Source organism: Schistocerca piceifrons, chromosome 5 (genome assembly GCF_021461385.2).
Source record: "Schistocerca piceifrons isolate TAMUIC-IGC-003096 chromosome 5, iqSchPice1.1, whole genome shotgun sequence".
NCBI classification, from domain to species: Eukaryota; Metazoa; Arthropoda; class Insecta; order Orthoptera; family Acrididae; genus Schistocerca; species Schistocerca piceifrons.
The window spans coordinates 253,031,435-253,050,424 of NC_060142.1; the positions used below are offsets into that span (position 1 = coordinate 253,031,435).

At 40.6% G+C, this 18,990-nt stretch overlaps 1 protein-coding gene across 1 annotated transcript; it reads right to left on the reverse strand.

Annotated features, from left to right (window-relative positions):
• Positions 1–3,697: 3,697 nt before the first annotated feature.
• Positions 3,698–18,426, reverse strand: LOC124798602. Its single transcript, XM_047262075.1, has 2 exons — positions 17,534–18,426; positions 3,698–3,818 (listed from the first exon to the last, which is right to left on the reverse strand). The coding sequence occupies exons 1-2, from the start codon at positions 18,388–18,390 to the stop codon at positions 3,797–3,799; spliced, it is 879 nt and encodes a 292-aa protein (XP_047118031.1). The 5' UTR covers positions 18,391–18,426; the 3' UTR covers positions 3,698–3,796.
• Positions 18,427–18,990: the final 564 nt, after the last annotated feature.

Sequence of the window (18,990 nt, forward strand, 5' to 3'; positions counted from 1 at the left end):
ATGGCTCTGAGCACTATGCGACTTAACATCTATGGTCCTCAGCCCCTAACTAACCTAAGGACATCACACGACACCCAGTCATCACGAGGCAGAGGAAATCCCTAACCCCGCCGGGAATCGAACCCGGGCGCGGGAAGCGAGAACGCTACCGCACCACCACGAGCTGCGGACTCTCGAACTGAAACAGAACAGTTAGACAAAGGAGTACAATCATCTTGAAAGGGGCTATGTTTAACCGATGTCTCTACGTTTCCATTCGTTTCCATTTACAAACGCGGAAAGGGTCGCTATCAAGAAAGGGGGTAGTGCATCTTGGGAGCGAAGGAAGGGGGGGGGGAAGGGGGAGGGGGGAGAGGTCGAACAACAAGCCGTTCACTGCGTATGCGAGGGTTGTCAAGGATCCTGATCTTTTAAAATAACACGTCTCAGTGCTATATTTGCTAACTGATTTAACTCAAAGTAACACAAAAAAGAACTAAGATCCGGCACGACCATGCAGTTACGAATGCTTTAATAGCATTCATTGTCCGCTATCTTTCATAGTTCCTGCCATCATCGGTCACTACTCTCCGAGGGAAAGGATACGGGACACTTTTAAATGACAAGATGGCTGCACGCAGAGAACTGCAACGTTTGCTAATGGATAAGGCAGAGGCAAACAGATGGACAACCTATTTACATGAGCCCGTTGCATACACAGAAAGAAGGGATGGATAATTTTAAATTATCGTGGAAATTCAGCAAGAAAGCCTTGTCATACTTTTGGGAGAGTGATCTATTAGAATGAATCTACTGTCAGCACTTATATGGGGTTTCTAAACAGATAGTAGTAAACAAGCGTGAACAGCGCATCATTCCAAACCATTCCAAAATCTAAGGAGCGACGGATGATTTATTTATACCATGACTATTTGAGTTGAGTCCACTCGTAGGCATTAGACATTTCCATCCAAGGCTATAGCGGAAATGAGAGTGGCCAGCGACCATGTGTCTTCTCATTTCATGGCAGTAACGTTCATAGAAGTCTCTAAACATTGATTTTAAAACACATGGAATTAGTACCATAGCCGTCTAGCTGCATCTGAAGATCACGAGAAGAATTTCTACAAAATTAGCCACCGGTTTAATAGCAACCACGCAATTTACTATGGAGGAGCGTAGCAACACGAATTCAAGATTCTAAGTTCCATTCGAAAGAAACTAATCTTCACACGCAACACAAAATAAGTAGAATGAATAAGTTCCTACACCTTAGTGTGATAATACCAACACTTTTTAAACTTATAAAATCTCAACTCGACTGAAATGCTAACAACGCATTCCACCAGAAACTCGTGTATTCACCGGCTGCCCGTCTCCAAGTTCACCAACCTTTCCGGCACATCGTGGTCTGGATCACTTCTTTAGCCAATTCCAAGAGTCTATTCGAAAGCGCGGGTCTCTAAGCCAAGTAGGGCTGCCGTTGCTCTTAGGTTCTGCCCAACAACGAAACGTTCTAGAAAGTTCTAGAAGAAGTTCTACAGGGCCAATCAAGGGACGCGAATTTAAAAACTGTGGGACTGCTGGCTTCTGCCGTTAACACTTGTTCCTGTTCCCGCCAGCTAAGCTAACTAACTTTCCCGCTGATCCCCAAATGAAGAAAGAAACGAAGTTCCTCTAACTCGTGGCCAAGCCGTTATATCCTCATCTCACGCGGGAAACTCGACTGGGACGTGGTATATGAAAAGATCTGAGGCTTCTGATTCCCATAACAGAAGAGAGAATAAAATGAAAGCAGTTGTCCAGCAGAAAACCCTCCTCCAAACAATGACATTTAATAGACTAAAAATGTAACTGGAAAGAAACATTATCTAGGAGTAACAATTCAGGGAAGGATAAAATTAAGAAATGGAATGCGAAAATAAAAGATTCGTTTCAAAGTGAAGTCCAGTACGACACTATACCTAGAGGAAGCGCTAGCGTATACATAGAGGGACTTCCAAAATAAGTTACACATATCGTCCCACGCTGAGACCATTTTGCAATGAGATTGTCGCATCGTCAGAAGGGAGTACATGTTCTGGATTTCCCGCCTACACAGTTTTCTGGAGTACCGATAACAGGTATATCACAATGTGTGAGTAAATCCTCATAGTAACCGAAGACATACTCCAAAGTTGAAGCAAGCAGTGCAGTCCGATTCTTGTGGGTAAAACGTTTAAATTTCATACAGATTCAATGTAAAATTCTGGTTATACATTGACCAGAAGCAATGTCATATTCAACATTAGTGAAATGGTGCGAAGAATGTGACTAAGGCCGAGCAGACGTGTGTGATACTGACAGGGAAGGAATGTCATCGAAATCGACCACACTCTACAATTTCCAGGTAATCGAACAATCGATTTTCAACAATCGCAGATTTTCAGACGATAAGGATGTTCACACAGTGGTTCTCGAATGGCTCCGTGACCGAAAAGCGGCTTTCTCTCATCGAACCGTTGGGAGAGCGTTCCGACTATTGTTTGCAGAGACCTGTTGACTATGTTGGAAAACACTGTCCGTATCCGAGTCGCTATCAAATCTAGTGAAGCATTCAATAAAGGCTGCTTCGCCTGTCGTAATAACGTGTAACTTTCTATTCGAAGTCCTCTCGCGTTGGAGTTGCTGAGCTCCTCAACACTGTTCCAGCGACAGTGTGGATGCGTGTTCCCTTTGGCACAGTCCAGATTTATTCATACCAGACAGCTGTCTCCGCATATCTTTGCTAATATAACAAACATTTATATGATACTTCCCCTACGAAATTATATGTAGTATGTCTTGCCTGGAAATCCAATACACGTAAAATTCAAATTAAAATAGTCATCTACTACCATAATTACCATTGTCTTTGTACGCACTAGTTAATCTTGTACATACGTCTTTCCAGCCACATCTTTGTCATTTTTCAGTATTCTTAGATGGTACAGCTTCCTAATATTTTCTTTCCCCCGGAACTCGCTATATCAGAAAACATCTATTTTGTACACACATAAATTCTTTTTTTATCTGCCGCTATCACTATTGTTGTTACTGTCATTATTACTGTTATTATTACTATACTTATTATTAGTGGCAGCGGCAGCAACACCAATAGAAGTACTGTCAGGATTAACGTTATAAGTTCATAGTCAGTATTGTTTACTCACATTGTCAGTATAGACACTCGAATCATTTCAGAACTTATCATTTTAAAATTACTATTCACTAGGTAACTAGAACGTAAAAAAGCTACTGTATATGTGAAACTCTGGTCCGGTTTAAGAGAGGGCCTGATGATCCTTAACAGATGAGGTTAAGTAAATAAATAATTAAATAAATAAAATGCACTTTACTGTGGAATATATTGTACAATTACTTATATCAAAATACACTATTTTTCTTTGATAGTTTATCAGTATATAAACCAGATGAGTTTTCGGAAGATTCAGTTTACAGGAATCTTTAGACGATTAACAAAGCAGAACTTTCCGAAACATCTTTCAAAACTAGACCTGTTGTATTAGTTGTTGCTAACATTAACAGAAATGCGGGATTAACCATGGAGATTTTCATTCTGTCATTGCGAAACGCTGTGATATATTATTAACTTACCCCATAGCTGCCACACGCCGTCTCATTAACATACTCGTAAGGCTAGCTGCTATTCATTGAGGCAAGAAGTTTGATACGCAAATGAATGAAAGTTACTTTAATTATCTGATTTCGGTGTACATGGATATAATACAAGGCTCTGTTATTTTTCTGATGCAGAATGGGATATCCTGGCCGCTCCTTACCACCCGAAGAAACGTTTGCTGCAACAAACGAAATGAGAGATTAAACTACGGACTTACAGTTGAAGCAAAAATATAGAGAAAAGTTAAACACAATATTTTTCTCTGTAATCGACATGAATCTTGAGTTTTTGACATTTGTCGTCAATAGAGATCAGATATTTAGTGATACCATGGTAATACAACCGTTTCATAGGATTTTTTGAATTTTACAGGGGTGATTGGTATAGGTGAGATACAGGTTCCTTTAAATTCGAAACTTTCTTAAATGTTAATACTACCATGTATGTGAACGCACCGACAGTACGTATGCAAAATTATGCAACGTTTCAGCTGCTGCTGCAGATGGCCTTCCTCAGAGAGTTGTGCTGACAGTCACATTTCATTGTTTTCGAATTTCACGTTATATCAAGTGAACCCCGTGTCGTCTAGTACTGCCATTGTAACTGCTTTCCAAATGAACTAAAAATCTTGGAGCCAGTTTGATTTTTGTCACCATACGGCAACAACGCAGTCTGCAGTATGGAGACGAAAGACGAATACAGAGATTGCGTGAAGAAGTTGAAGTAGCTATAACTTACGATAAATCAGATGCAGAACCATCTGACGAGTACGAGGAACTGCAATATGAAACTAGTACATAGGCGGATGTTGATGATAATGCAGTCTGTTATGAAAATAACAGTTTGTACTAGGAAAAATGATAATGAACTAAATAGGTGAAGAAAACTCCGCCAAGAAACGTAAGGACGCCATCTTAAAATACTATTAATCATCTCTCAGTTGTGAGAGTTTCAACCAGAACTGCGAAATCGGTCTTAGAGTGCTCCCTATGTTCGAAAAAATATGTGGATATGCTAACGTGTACATAAAAAACAATACAGGAAAATTTGCACGGAAACGAAACGCCAAAGAGACACATGTGGCTGAAATTAAGGCTTTCCTTTGATTACTTATTTTGATTGGATTTTACCGCCGTTGACAAATGAGCACAAAACACCTATGGCACGCAAATGGTTTTGAAACTGAAAAATTTCAAACTACGGTGAGTTTGTACCGGTACCAAGTTCCTGTTCAGACGCACACGTTTTGATGCCATGGAACGTGAAACTATCCAAGCAAGCAAGAGATAAAGAAAGTGGAGAGACTTACACTTAGGAGTATTTGATCTGTTCCAGGCGAACTGTAGCAAGAACTACGTAGTTTCTGAATGTACTACAGTGGATGAACAGTTAGTCGCTTTCAGAGGAAAGTGCAGTTTTCGTCAGGAGCAAGCTATCTAATTATTGTCTTAAGATCCCAATGCTCTGTGATGTCAGCACCTGGTACGCCATTTTTATGGATATACATACGTCGAAAAACAGCCATACAAAGTTAAAAATTCGCCGCAAGATGTGGTAATTTGCCCGAGCAAAGTCAGCTGAGCGGACTGGCCTAATATAACGGCTGACACTTGCTGCAGCTTGTCTAAAGAGCTGCTGAAGATGAAACTTACTTTAGTTGGAATTTGCGTAAAGTAAAACTGAACTTGCTCCTGAATTTGTGAAGTTGGAGCAACGTGATGTAAACAGTAATTTATTTGGATTTCGAAGGGATTTGAAGTCAACTCGTATATGTCAAAAACGAACAAGAACGTGATACTTCTTTCATCTACGCACTTCGATAATGAAATAACAGTGCACGAGAGAAAAAGTAACCTGAGATTATCACAATGTACAGTTCCACAAAACAGGAATCGATACATTGGATGGAACGTGTGCCACCTTCACCACTTGAAGAAAAGCAAGACACTGCTCCTGCGTAATATTTTTTCATATCCTGGATATTTCTGGAATAAATGCTCAATTAATATTTATCATAAATAATGAGACCGAGACCAGAAGCTTGTTCCTGTGTGAACTAGTAGTTCACCTATTACAAACAGGTTCACACAAGAGAGCAACGACCACGTCCCTACCCCAGTCCAGCAAACAAAATGTGGCCAAGATGACAACAGAAGACGATGTAAACCAAAGAACTTTAGTTTAAAGTCCATGGCTTGTAAACAGAAATATAGACTATGAAAGAAACAAGAAGGGAAGATGTACAAATGCCCAAGAAGTGAAGACAAGGAAACATGAAGTTTCAGTGCGAAGCACACAAAAAATATGTCTGAGTCATTTGGTTGCACTATTTAATGATTCTGTCGATAAAGAACAAGCTCATGTTTAGAACTGAAACGTAAAACGAAGTAGAAAACACTGAAACTTAGGAGAACAAAGAGATATACTGGTGGAAGAGTTTAATACCTCAATACAATAGCAATACAACATTGATTTTTTGCGCTGTAGCATTATTTAGGCACTTACGCCTTGGTGTGTTTCCAATGACCTGCGCCAGTACTAATATTGTAATGCAGGCCGTATCAAAAAGATTCACCCGATTTGGCTCGTCTATATTTCTGAAACTAATAAACATAAACAATGAATTTTGTTTTTTGATGAACGGAAAACTCAGTAAGTTTTTTTTAATACATTTTCATAGGTGTTCAATATGCCCCCCTTGAGATGCACGGCATACGTGAATGCGATATTCAAATTGTTTCCATTCTACAGTGAGCATGTCTTGAGTTACAGCTTCCACAGCTGCTCTTACGCGATGTTTCAGTTCATTTATTGTTGCTGGTAACGTGGGCACATAAACAGAGTCTTTTACAAACCCCCACAAGAAATAATCACATACAGTCAGGTCCGGTAACCTTAGAGGCCAATAATGTAAGGCTGTACCATTGGCCCAGAATGACCGATCCATCCTTCAGTAATCCTTTGTTTTAAAAATTCCCGCACTTCCAGATGCCAGTGTGGTGGTGCCCCATCCTGTTGGTAAATGAAGTCCTTCGAATTAGTCTCCAACTGCGGGACAAGAGCGTTCTCGGGCATATAGAGATATGTGTGTCCTGTAACAGTGTCCTCGGCAAAGAAAAATGGACCCTACACCTTTTCCAGTGAAACTGCATAAATCACATTAAATTTCGTAAAGTCCCTCTCACGGTGTGCAACTTCGTGTGGTTGTTCCATAACCCATATCCTCACATTATGACGGTTCATCTTTCCATTTAAATGGAATGTTGCTACGTCACTAAACACTAAGTGTGGAAGAAAACTGTCATCCTCCATCTTGTCGAGAATGAAATTACAGAACTCCACACGTGTTGTTTTCCACCTTCATGAAGAGCTTGCAGAAGCTGAGCTTTGTATAGTTCCACATGTAAACATCGACGCAACACATGCCAAACGGACATCGGGGGAATGTTGAGCTGTCGAGCTGCACAGCCAACAGATTTCTGCGGGCTTCTTGTGAAACTATGGCGGATGCGCTCGACGTCTGTGTCAGACACTCAGGGACGGCCCGGCGATTTGCCATTACACAAACAACCTATTTCTCAGAGTTGTTCATGCCAGCGCCTAAAGCTTTGTGCTGTAAGAGGATCCTCATAATACCTATTACGAAAGTCACGCTGAACAGTTATTACTAACCCCGCAGTGTGCAAAACGTAGAACACAAAACGCTTCTGTTGTGTCGACACTATTTTTACAAGAACTGAAGTGGATGCACACTGGTTCTACCTAGAGGGAACCATGTAAAACTCGAGAGTTTTCTCTGTAGAACAGTACGTTGTTCACGCACTCAACTCAAATAACGTAATAGGTGTGATTTTTTTAAAAAAAAATCTGATAATTCTTTTTGATATGCCAGACCGTTAGGTTAAACTACATGACACTGTAGTTTATATTTTCAAATAAAAATGTCTATTAAAGAAAACCAATCCTTTAGAGGCCGAAAACTGTAGCCATAAGAAAGCCATTTGGCAGCCAATGTGCAGTGTTTCACTAATATCACAATAAATGCAAAGTTCATTTGCTTCACTTATTAGCCTGCCGCTGTGGCCGAGTGGTTCTAGGCGCTTCAGTCCGGAACCACGCTGCTGCTACGGTCGCAAGTTCGAATCCTGCCTCGGGCATGAAAGTGTGTGACGTCCTCAGGTTAGTTAGGTTTAAGTAGGTCTAAGTCAAGGGGACTGATGACCTCAGATGATAAGTCCCATAGTGCTTGGAGGCATTTGAATCATTTTTTTTCACTTATTACGGTGGCATCATCCAGAAACAGCGGTGCCACTCCAGAGTCGGCAACGCGAATTGATACCAAGGACATTGGCGAGGGTTGACTGCTATCCACGACGACGTATGGGTCACGCCTCTCCCACAGCACTGCGTTGGCCTCGTACTGAGGTCAGTCTAGTGTTCAGCATGCAAGAGCTCTGCCCAATTCGAGATCACAGCTACAGCAGTCAACATCTTCGTATGGAACAGTGACAGTTAAAGTTGCAGATGAATTTGTACTGTTGTAAATGTCGAATACTGTACCTCAAGAGAACAGTTTGTTACACAGCGCATAAAGCGATGTTTTCATAGTCGATGACAGTGTTGTAAATTATCAAGCACATCTGAGGTAAAAGAACTGTGTCAAGGTTAAGTAAATCTTTTATTCATTTATGTAATAAAGTAAACAAACATTTCATCTGTTGTTGTTCAAAAGGAACCATCTCCTAGAGCACTCAAAGAAGCCACTGTTGTGGCTTATTGTATTGGGTAGGTGCAAAAGTTCGTAGCGTTTTTCCACAAGTTTAAACAGATACACATAACTGCAAACGCTGGGGTAGCTTTTTGATTCCGTGACTGTAGACATCACGTGTTATTTAGGCGAAGAATTCGACGAGCCATGTTCGGAGCTAATTTTCATCCCGAAAGGATCCTTCTTGGCTTACTCGACAGAGATCGGAGAAGGTGAAAATCTGGGAGCACAACATCATGTGAATAAGGTGGGTGAGGAATGCCTTTGCAATCCGACTCCTGTGTAGCGTTTTCTGTCAGTCTAGAAGAATGCGGGCAGGCATTAGTGTGGAATAGTATCACTTCATCTAGTCTTACAGCTCGTTGTTCTTGGATTGTGTCTGAAAGAGGTCTCAGTTGTTGACAATAAATGTCAGCAGTGGTGATTACACCTCAGGGAAGCAAATCGTAGTACACTACATCGGGGTTGATCCGCCAGATGCAGAAGATTATCTTTTGCGGATGCACGCAAGCCTTCCTAATGGGAGTTGCTGTTTTGTTTGGGGTTAAACACTCGTTTTTCTCCTAATGTTTGCATAAATTTACCATTTCTCGTTACCTTGGAGGATACAGGATAGGAATGTTCGGCGTTATTCCCGAGTCAATTGATAATAAGTAAGCAGAGATGCACATTTTTCCAACTGCTGATTTTTGTGTTTTGGGTTAGAGCATGCGGTACACATACACCCGATTTTCGAACCTTCCCCATTGCATGCCTATGTGACATGATCGTGGAACGATCACGGCTCGTGACATTTGCCGGTTATCGAGTGCACTGATGTGGATCATTGTGGATTAATGCGTTTAAACGATCTTCATTATACCCCGAATGTCATCCTGAACGTGGAGAGTCGCTAATGTCAAACCGATCCTCTTTAAAGCTAGCAGTGAGATGACCAATGGCATTATCACCATACACGACGCAAATGTTTCTGGCTGCCTCCTCTTATGTCACCTTGCTACTGAACTCAAACAGAAGAATATGTTGGAAATATTCCCGTTTCTCCACGTAGCACTCCATTTTATAGCGTCCACAGCCCCATTAACTATCTCCAAATGAGAAAATGACAATGTGAGAACTGAAATAGCAACAGTCAACCACAAATAGAAAATGATAGTCTATAAATAAACCCATAGCAACCGGAATACTAGCTTGCAAAACAAAAACGCCACCAACTTATGCGTAACTTAATAGTTTCGTCTGATCACAACAATCACTCTTTTTATCACGTCACCTGACGGAGACGTTACAACTCACAACACCGCAAAATGATTCGCGAAAACATCAGAGTCCCACACTTCTTTCGTTAAACTGTAGCTTTTGCTTACGCTGCTACATACTGCCCAGAAACTAACAAGGGGACCGTGCCTATCCGTCATTACCGATTTCGTCCAAATTTATATGTGGATCTTGGCCAGAAATAAAAGTGACAGAAATGAGAGCTACAGATGGTCAAGCGTTTGGGAAAAATAAATTGCCGCGGGTCGAGCGAGGCGTGGGCCATTTTGTGTTAGCATAGTTTCCAGGCAGTGTTTGGCACAGCGGGAAGATAATCTGAAGTTCGTTCGGTCGAATCCGAGTGCGGAAAGCTTTTTTACTTTCAATTTTTACGTTACTTACACTGCAAATAAACCGAAGTAATGCTCAGTGTACTGTTATTATTAATTTTTTCTTTAAAGGCGTGAAAAGCAAAAGCAAAGAAAAATTTGGAATCGCAAATAAATTTACTAGAAAGTATTGTACTTACAGCATTTACGATGACTGCGCAAATAGCTTTCCAAGAAGGGATTAATTAATCTGTAAAAGAGATCGTATTCCGTTAGGATCATTTTGACCTTCGAACAGCTCCGGGAGCTAATCCAGACCTGCGATGTCTGTTTTTATCGTCAGGTAAATGATTTGATCAAAAAGCTTCAAAACTGCTTTTTCTCATCGAGAGACAAAATGCAATCACATCCCGAGAAGACTGCATTAAATTACATTTTACTGTACATCACAAGCTATCCTCGGCAATATTTGGCTAAATGATAGTTTACGCTTGGTTAACTGCGAAACTTTGATAAGGGTAAACCAAGTTTTTTTTCTATATTAACTTTAAAAAACCAAGAAATTGTAAAAATTCGGTCTTTCTGATGTTAAAAAGATCCCAAGAAAATTACTGCTTACCAAGTTTTTGCGATGAATATTACGTGAACAAGTGTAAATCATCATCTGTAAAATAACAAAAGTGTCTAATTTTACTTACGAAGTTCTCGTATACGCCTTAGAATCCCTTCCTGCAATTTTATTTGCAATCCAAAATTTTCGTTTGCCTTTCAGCTTCCTGCTTTTTATTAAAATACTAATAAATAAAATATCCTGCACATTAGTTCGGTTTATTGCTTGTGCAAGTAACGCAGAAATTGAAAGTAAGGAAAGTTCCAGCATACCGACTCGAAACCACGACCCTCTGATAACCCTTCTGCACCGTTTCCACTGCGCCAACAGCCGCTTGGAAACAACGCTAACATTAATGCCTCAAGCGCCGCCCGACCTGCGCTAGAAATGCTACTTTTTTCAAGATGCTTAGCCATCTGGAGCTTCCGCTTCAGTGATTCACTTCTGGCCAAGTGCTGTATGTAACAGAAATCTGGTCAAAATCGGTGACGACGGGCAGGAGCGGTTGCCTTCCAAGATGAACGACTTGTCTGCACGATACTCACACGCAGTCGTCACTCGTCCATCTCCCTGCACGAACTTCACTGTCTTCCAGGACGAAATGTCCTTTCTCATCCCGAAACAACTCTCATTCAACCCTTCTATCCTGTGTATTCCCATGTATCTAGCCTGTCATTGGCCGCTTCTTTTCACTGCCTACTTCCAACCGTGCCGTCACAAGTCGCCTACCTTAACACAATATAAAATTTACTTTAAAGTTAAATGTTTATTTGTTGTAAAGGAGTGGAACTATAAGTTAAATGTTGTTTTTTACTCTACAATATCAAATCCGTAGTCACAGTACACAGAATTTTTCTTTAAAAGAAAGGATAACATTACTGGTTTCAATGAATTCTCATTTTCAAATGTAAAACATCAGTTGGAGAATATATAATGGGAAATGTGATCATACATCTGACAACAATTACGAAAAATAATGAGGCCAGGCAACCGAGGCAACGGTGGCACAACCAAGTCACTATAAGTTATGCCCAAGTTTGCCCAAACGTTCATTCCATATCCTAATGCAGAATGTATAAAAGCTACACCACGGTAAATATTGTCAAAGATTCTTCCAATGTGTCCTGCCGTGACACAACGATCGTATGGCTGATATAAATTCAGAAATCTGAAAATTATTATTTTTTTTCTTTGTTGTATTTCGATCCCTCCCCCCCCCCCCCCCCAGAGGGAGGGGCGGGCTGGCAGCAGCATAATAGGCCGCTCTGCAGCCTACAGAAAAGTTATAAAACAGAATTAGTAGATATCATAACAATAAAAGCAATTTTTCGTGATGCGCGGTACCTAAGTGCGATGCCCACTTTTGCTCTGCCTTGCTGAGTATTGACCCCAGTGCAGCAATTGAATCGCTTATTTCAGAATTGGCAAAAGTCCAGTCTCATGACATTTCGTGCTATGTTGATTTCAGTGTTCTTTAGCGGTAGACTCATCGCTGAGTGTGGAAAGGACATCCGCGTTTTATCAAATAGCTGATATATATAGCGGAGAAATTCTCTTTGGTTTCAAAAGAGTCCCATGACCGGGACATATGGAGTCTTTGCCCTCAACAGTTCTGAACGATAATTTCATGTACTCTACTGAGAAGCCATAATTCTCAGAAAAGGCGGGAAAAAGATATAAGTAATGCATCTAAGGTTTGTTTTGAAGTCATTATTGTAGAGCAAGCAGTAAGATTTGATACTATGTCCTCATAGTGTCTGATATTCTATTAATGTGAGTGAGTCTGATCGTGAGGTTGAACCTATCCATGAGAAAAAGAGGAGGAAAGGTGTATGTCATCCTGAGCAGTATGAACGAAATATAATTAAAACTGCTGAACTAAAGAGACTGGAGCACACCAATTACCGCAGTAAGCTAATACCAGAAAAATCTCTGGGACAACGTTGTATATGCTGTTCTATGTGTTTTGAATGCATTTGTCAAGATGATCAGTTATCAATTCGTCACACGTTTTCTGAATCTTAGTAGTAAAGATGAACAAGATCTTTGCCTTCAGAGCCTAATATGGGCAGAAAAAGTGAAAGAACATAGACCAAGGGAAGTAAAAAGTCCAAAGGCAAATTCTTTCATTGAATTATGTGAACAAATCGTATCCAAATTTGCAGACAAGCATTCGCAGCTGGCGAAAAAGTGGGAAGAATAATACTGCTACTTTTGCTTGGAAAAATCGCTAAAGAGAAATGAGGAACGTCAAAGAGCGGTACTTTAACATTAGAGCTGGAAACTGCCAAATTTCGTGAGCACATGTCATCATTTCCGGCGAAAGAGTGTCATTATGCTGGTAAAGTGTGCCTTTATTAAGTGCAAGCGAAACCCATTTCTCCGATCAAATACGAATAATATGTGAATGTTTAAGCAGGGTTTTTACCTTCATTTCGGCAGACCACAGGCAGACTAGTGGTGTGAATGTGACCACTTAATAATGGAAATTAAAAACAAAATTTTGAATTAGGCATCTCGATGGACTGCAGTTTGTGATTTAATGGTGCACAAGAGAAAAATCAAGGAAATTTATACTGCTTTGAATGTAAGTGAAAGGCTGTCCAAAGAAAATACACATATTTTGAGTCTGAGCTACGATTTAATGCGGAATCTTCATCTACCAAGAGTACATGTTCAAGACCTATTTTATCTCCCGAAGCTGACGGTTAATGTTTTCGGCATTCACAATTTGAAAGACAATACGGCATTTTGTTACCTTTATCACGAAGGTGCTGCCCAAAGAGGTCCTAACGATTGTGATCTTTCTTGTATCACTCCCTCACTACGTGCATCGCCAAGAACATAAAAACTATTAATCTGTTTTGCGATTACTGCCCAGCGCAAAACAAAAATCACTGTTTAATAAGAATGTGTCAAGCTTTTGTAGATACTGGAAAATTTCAGGAAAAGAGGTGTTCTTTTCTGTCAGGGGACACTCTTTCTTACCGTCTGATAGAGCTTTTGGTACAATCAAGTGATCATTGCTAAGAACTGACAGAGTGTATACTATTATGGTTTACACTGAAATGATCACATCATCGAGTGCAAGTCAACAATCATCTGTAAAGGTTATTTCAGCAGATGAAATCTTGGACTTCAAGGAGTGGTGGACGAGACTAAACAAGAGGACAACTCATTCGCTAGAGACAGATACTAACGGAATTTAAAGTAGTATTCATTGTTTCAACATTTCATCATTTTACCTTCAGTGATGAAGTATTTGGGACTGTAGCAGACTAAGTACAATCAATGGTTTATATACCCGCACATTCAAATTAGGACTACCTGAAATTTCTCATCCAACGTCAACATTCCAGCTGTTCGGGCCTATTCAGATGACTGCATTCCTATCAGCTCAAAGAAGATGTTAGATATAAAGAAGTCGGCTGCTTACATAGTCCAGAAAGAATACCTCCTTGAATTCTGGAATGCTGTTCGACAGTGGCCAACTGCTGCGCGAGCATAAAAAATAGAAGATGTGTGATTTTCAATATTGATAAATAGTTGGTTTTCATGAATAGATACTGTGAATTCTTTAAACACTGCCTCGAAAATTTACTTACAAATTCATTAAACGATTTGGTTATGTGATTTAAAGGTTTTAAGATTTTTATTTCTCAGTTATTTAAGAAAAGACCTACGTCCAAGAGAAATATTCAGCTCTTGTCAATAAATAGACACAATATTTGAGTACATAATACGTCAGAATAATTATTCATGCTATATATCTCACATGGTCACGGCGTATGATTAAGAAATTGGTATATAAAATACTAAAACAGTTTTTTCCGTCTTTCTCAAAACAATGTGAGGAGGACATAGGGCCATTCTGAAGTAAGCAATTAGATTATTTGTGTTGCACAGTAGCAAAAGAAGTTCAGTTGAATGATCCAAAATCCAAGCTAAGGTTTTGATGGCAGTTGTCACAAACGTAGACTTAAATCCCCAAATGGTGCTGCCAGCCACTTCTTTTGATACGGGGAAGGTCCTTGATATTGAAATAATTACTAGGTTGTATGAAATCTGTAGCAGAAATCCCACGTGCAAAAAAGAGTATAATGATTCCAGTGGAGGTATGGGAATGGCTGGTGCTGTTAACGTTTTCAGAAGGTCTAGGCATTCAAGAGCTCTCCTGTATACAGTCTCTCTTGGGGATGGGTACAGTAAGGCTTGTCAGAAAGTGCTAGAAGGAATTGGGTCTATAGTCATCATTAATAAACTGCATTGTATAGGGTATGTACAGAAAAGAGTAGGATCACGAATTTTGAAGACAAAAAGGGGAAGATATTTTGTTGGTAAAGATGGCCTTAGAAAGGTGGAATATGCAGGATCTAGAAATACTGAGAAGAGCTATTCGGGCTATATCTTTTATAAAATCTCAACGAGTGCGAAACCACAACATCACCTTGGCCACAGAGGCTCGGCAGCTGGTGCAAATTCGGTAACCCAGATATAGCTTCCAGTTATATGCATAAACTTTCAATTCCAGAAACCTTCCTATTGCTGTCAAACCAATTTTCAAAGACCTTAGCCAACAGGAGCTCTTGGAAAAGGATCACCATGGTACAACTCAGTATCTGTGGGGAAGTTTGAAATCTATTATCTGGACAAGGCTGCTAAAACTGAAAAAGAAAACCTAAAGTTTTTGTTCATGACGGAGTGGTATGCTTCAATGCTGTTGTGTTAAGGAAAGGATAGTATCAATACTGAAAGGGGACTGAAAAACATCGACGTGAACTGTATCTGCTACGCTGATATATTTGCACGAAATGCTACCAAGGAGCCTGAATTAGCAGAACATCAAAGAAAAGAAGGTGAAAAGGAAGAATCTGAGCCACAGTGTAGTCCTGGAATGTTTTAGAAGTGTATGTGTATTGTTATGTACATTAGTCTCTTGTATATAAAATTTTAAAATAGTTTTTCTCAAAACTACAATTTTTGAAATTCTGTTACACTTTCCTCATAACCTAACATTGATAGGGAGATCAAACTTTCAGTATCTCTTGTTAATAAAATAACGATTAATCAGATACAAAAGAGACTTGTAGTGACTTAAAGAAAAACTTTATAAGTTCCAAGGTGTTTAAAGGAGTTGTAATTGTTCTCTTTTAGAACAAAGAAGCATTACTCATGCCATACATAAAATACAGTAACTAACTTTTCATCAGTATTCTGTAAACGTTTTGCGTCTTTATCTCTAACAGTTTCTTCAGTAAGTGTACCTCGGATATGCCCATTTTAACATTGATTCCTGATGGAGGTTTCTTCACGACTGGTCCCCTTGAAACAATTCCAGGTGCAATACTGTCACAATTATATGTATAGAGAACTAAAAGTCTTCAGATTTCCAACACACACACACACACACACACACACACACACACACACACACACACACTCAGTATAGTCATATATAACTTTTTTCCCCAAAATAAATTTAAGATAGTCTCTAAGTTACTAGGTGAATGCCGAAGTAAATTCTCTTCAAAGTATACCAAATTTGTAGTCTGTTTGCCCCTCCTTAAAAGTTTACCTTTTTCAGCAGGATGTGAAAGAAGCAAATAAAGCAAAAGTAATGTCATACAGCATAAAATAGTACGTCACTAAGGCCCGGCTAACTGGCAAAAAGAACACTCCTCGATGCAGTGCACACCTATTGACTGCAACTAGAGTTGTAAAACAAACATAGGCATCCGCACTCTATAAGTAAGTGTAGACTAGGATAGTTTCCCTAGTAGCTTTGGTCACTTAAGGTCGTACCCGCACTGCCGGTATGTTGGGTGTGTTGCATACCTATCGGGCCTATCTTCGCGAGGATTACTTTCTTTATATATGAGACCAGTATCTTACTAAATTCCTCTGAAACCCGGAAGCGGTGAACCGTCTGGAAATTGAATGAGAATATATAAAAGACCGTGAAACCTACGGAACATTTTTATTCTACATAGTTATCCTCTTGTCCGTCATTTATTAATAAACAGCATTTGCAGAAAAACTGAAACCGTCAGTGGATAATTCATGTTTTATTCTAAAATAGTTGACTTGCAATGGATGATGTATTAAAAATAAAGGAAACAATACACATTTATCACATAGTTCTAAAAAACGCATTTTCCGCAAGAAAAATAAAAAAAGACAAAAATATTTCAAACATCGCCTCAATACTTCATCGAAATGAAGTAAAACATTTTTCTGTTATTCGTAAATAGCTTTCACATTTATCAGTAATAACAGGGAACTCTTGCCTTTGATCATGATGAAGGATGTTCTACTGAGTACGAAATAATAACAACAGTCATATATATTCTTTGTGTTTGTGCATGTAAACTGTATTTGCCACAGAAGTCATTGCTTTGGCTACATAGAATCGCTGCTATTTTTATTACTTATAAAATGCAATTTATATTCTGTAAATATGAATAATATATAGTTGACTAACACTGAATGATGTGCGATTCTAGGTATGTGAAAAACAGTTAACCAAGTAAACAAGGAAACAAAGGGAGATCTTCGGCTCCCATTTTCTCTCTTACCCATTCGTTTATGTTCATTTCCCTGCCAGTGCTACCGGTAATTCTGCCTAACTAAATTACCACCAGAAGTTAAAATATCGAACTTGACAAAGGCTCACATTTTGGTTCGCTGTACTGCTTTTTGCTCAGCGACATAGCAACAAAGCAAACTTGTGGACGTTCGAAGGTTTGAACTTGTATGACAAAGTAAAAGAATGTGTTATGTTTCTGTGGGGATAATTCTTATATGCATAATAGGTGGACCTGAATTTCCATAATTTAACCTTCAAACACCGCTACTGATACAGCTTTAAAACCAAATGATAGCGTTACAGCTTCAAAACCAAATGATGACGACTTCAGTTTGATACTTACGCAGCAGTTTCTGTGCTATCCTCGTCAGGATCCAGAAAACGGCAGTTGTAGAAGTCACCTGCAGAAATTCGTATCTCGAAATCGGGCTCCTTATCCGAGGCCTCCCTGGGAGAACAGTTGAACCACGGTCGGCCACTGGTCTTCCGGCCGGGGAACCCCCGAATCAGCGTGTGGTGCAGCTGCTGCTCCGTGCCCACGACCTCCAGGTTCACCTCATCGTAGGCCAGAAAAGCGCAAGAAAACGGCTCTCCCACAATCTGCGTCAGCTTGAATCTGTAAGTCGACGGAGAGAAGACTCTTCTCTGTTCTAACTCACAATTGACTATCGGGTAACCGGGAAACCTGAGGTAGAGAGTGTTGTCAAGGTCACGGACTCGACATTTAAACGGCGCGTCTTCGTGCGGCCGCTGCACGATAAGGTGGAAAAAATCATCCGGTAAATTCGAATCGAACAGACAAATAACTGAGCTTCCAATGAAGATTCGCACGTGCTCCTCGGTTATCCAGTACGGCTGCTCGAAGACTGTCTGAAATTCTGGTACACTCTCCCGAAATAATGCACTACTGTTTAAGTTATCGCTTTGTTCGAAGTTGCACATGTAACTGGCCAGCTGGTAAGGGGAGCCTCTCATCAACCGAGCTCCGAGTCTGAAACCGGCTTCCGTGCCGTTAGTCGCATCGCAGTCAGTGTCGATGAAGCAGGTCAGAGGCGGTGCTTTAGACGTGTAGAAGACCACGACGTCGTCGGCCCTGCAGGGCGGTTTGCCGCGCTCCGCCAGTGCAGTGCCCACTCTGGAGGCAGCCCACAGCAGCAGTAGGACGGGCAACCGGTTTGCCGCGTGTCTCGTTGTCCGCATGGCGTAGACTGACAGACGTGCAGGGCCCCCCGTTCCAGCTGTAGCAGCAGACCCCGTGTGGGCGGCGACGCGGGCGCCATCCGCCCCACCTGGAGCGTGACTTCCGGATCTCGCACGTCCGGCCGTTTTTCCGCAGTTTCTGCCGCCGCCCGCTCTGCGCTAGTCCTAAACGGCACCACACCACCTCCATTCGTTAAAACTGATGGAGCTCATGTAGACATAAAGCTGTAGACACCTACAGCAGCTCAACAAATGAAAACGGTCACAAACTTAAAAAGAAAAATCCAGTTTGGATGTAATGCCAAGCATGATAATAACAAGTTTGTTTCTGCATCTACATCCTTACTCCGCGAGCCACCTGACGGTGTGTGGCGCAGGGTACCTTGAGTACCTCTATCGGTTCTCCCTTCTATTCCAGTCTCGTATTGTTCGTGGAAAGAAGGATTGTCGGTATGCCTCTGTGTGGGCTCTAATCTCTCCCATTTTATCCTCATGGTCTCCCCGCGAGATATACGTAGGAGGGAGCAATATACTGCTCGACTCCTCGGTGAAGGTATCTTCTCGAATCTTCAACAAAAGCCCGTACCGAGCTACTGAGCG

Coding starts and splice junctions, on each gene's coding strand:
- LOC124798602 (XM_047262075.1), bottom strand. CDS start 18,390: ATGCGGACAACGAGACACGCGGCAAACCGGTTGCCCGTCCTACTGCTG. Junction 3,819..17,533: donor GATAGCACAGAAACTGCTGC/GTAAGTATCAAA, acceptor CGTTTGTTGCAG/CAAACGTTTCTTCGGGTGGT.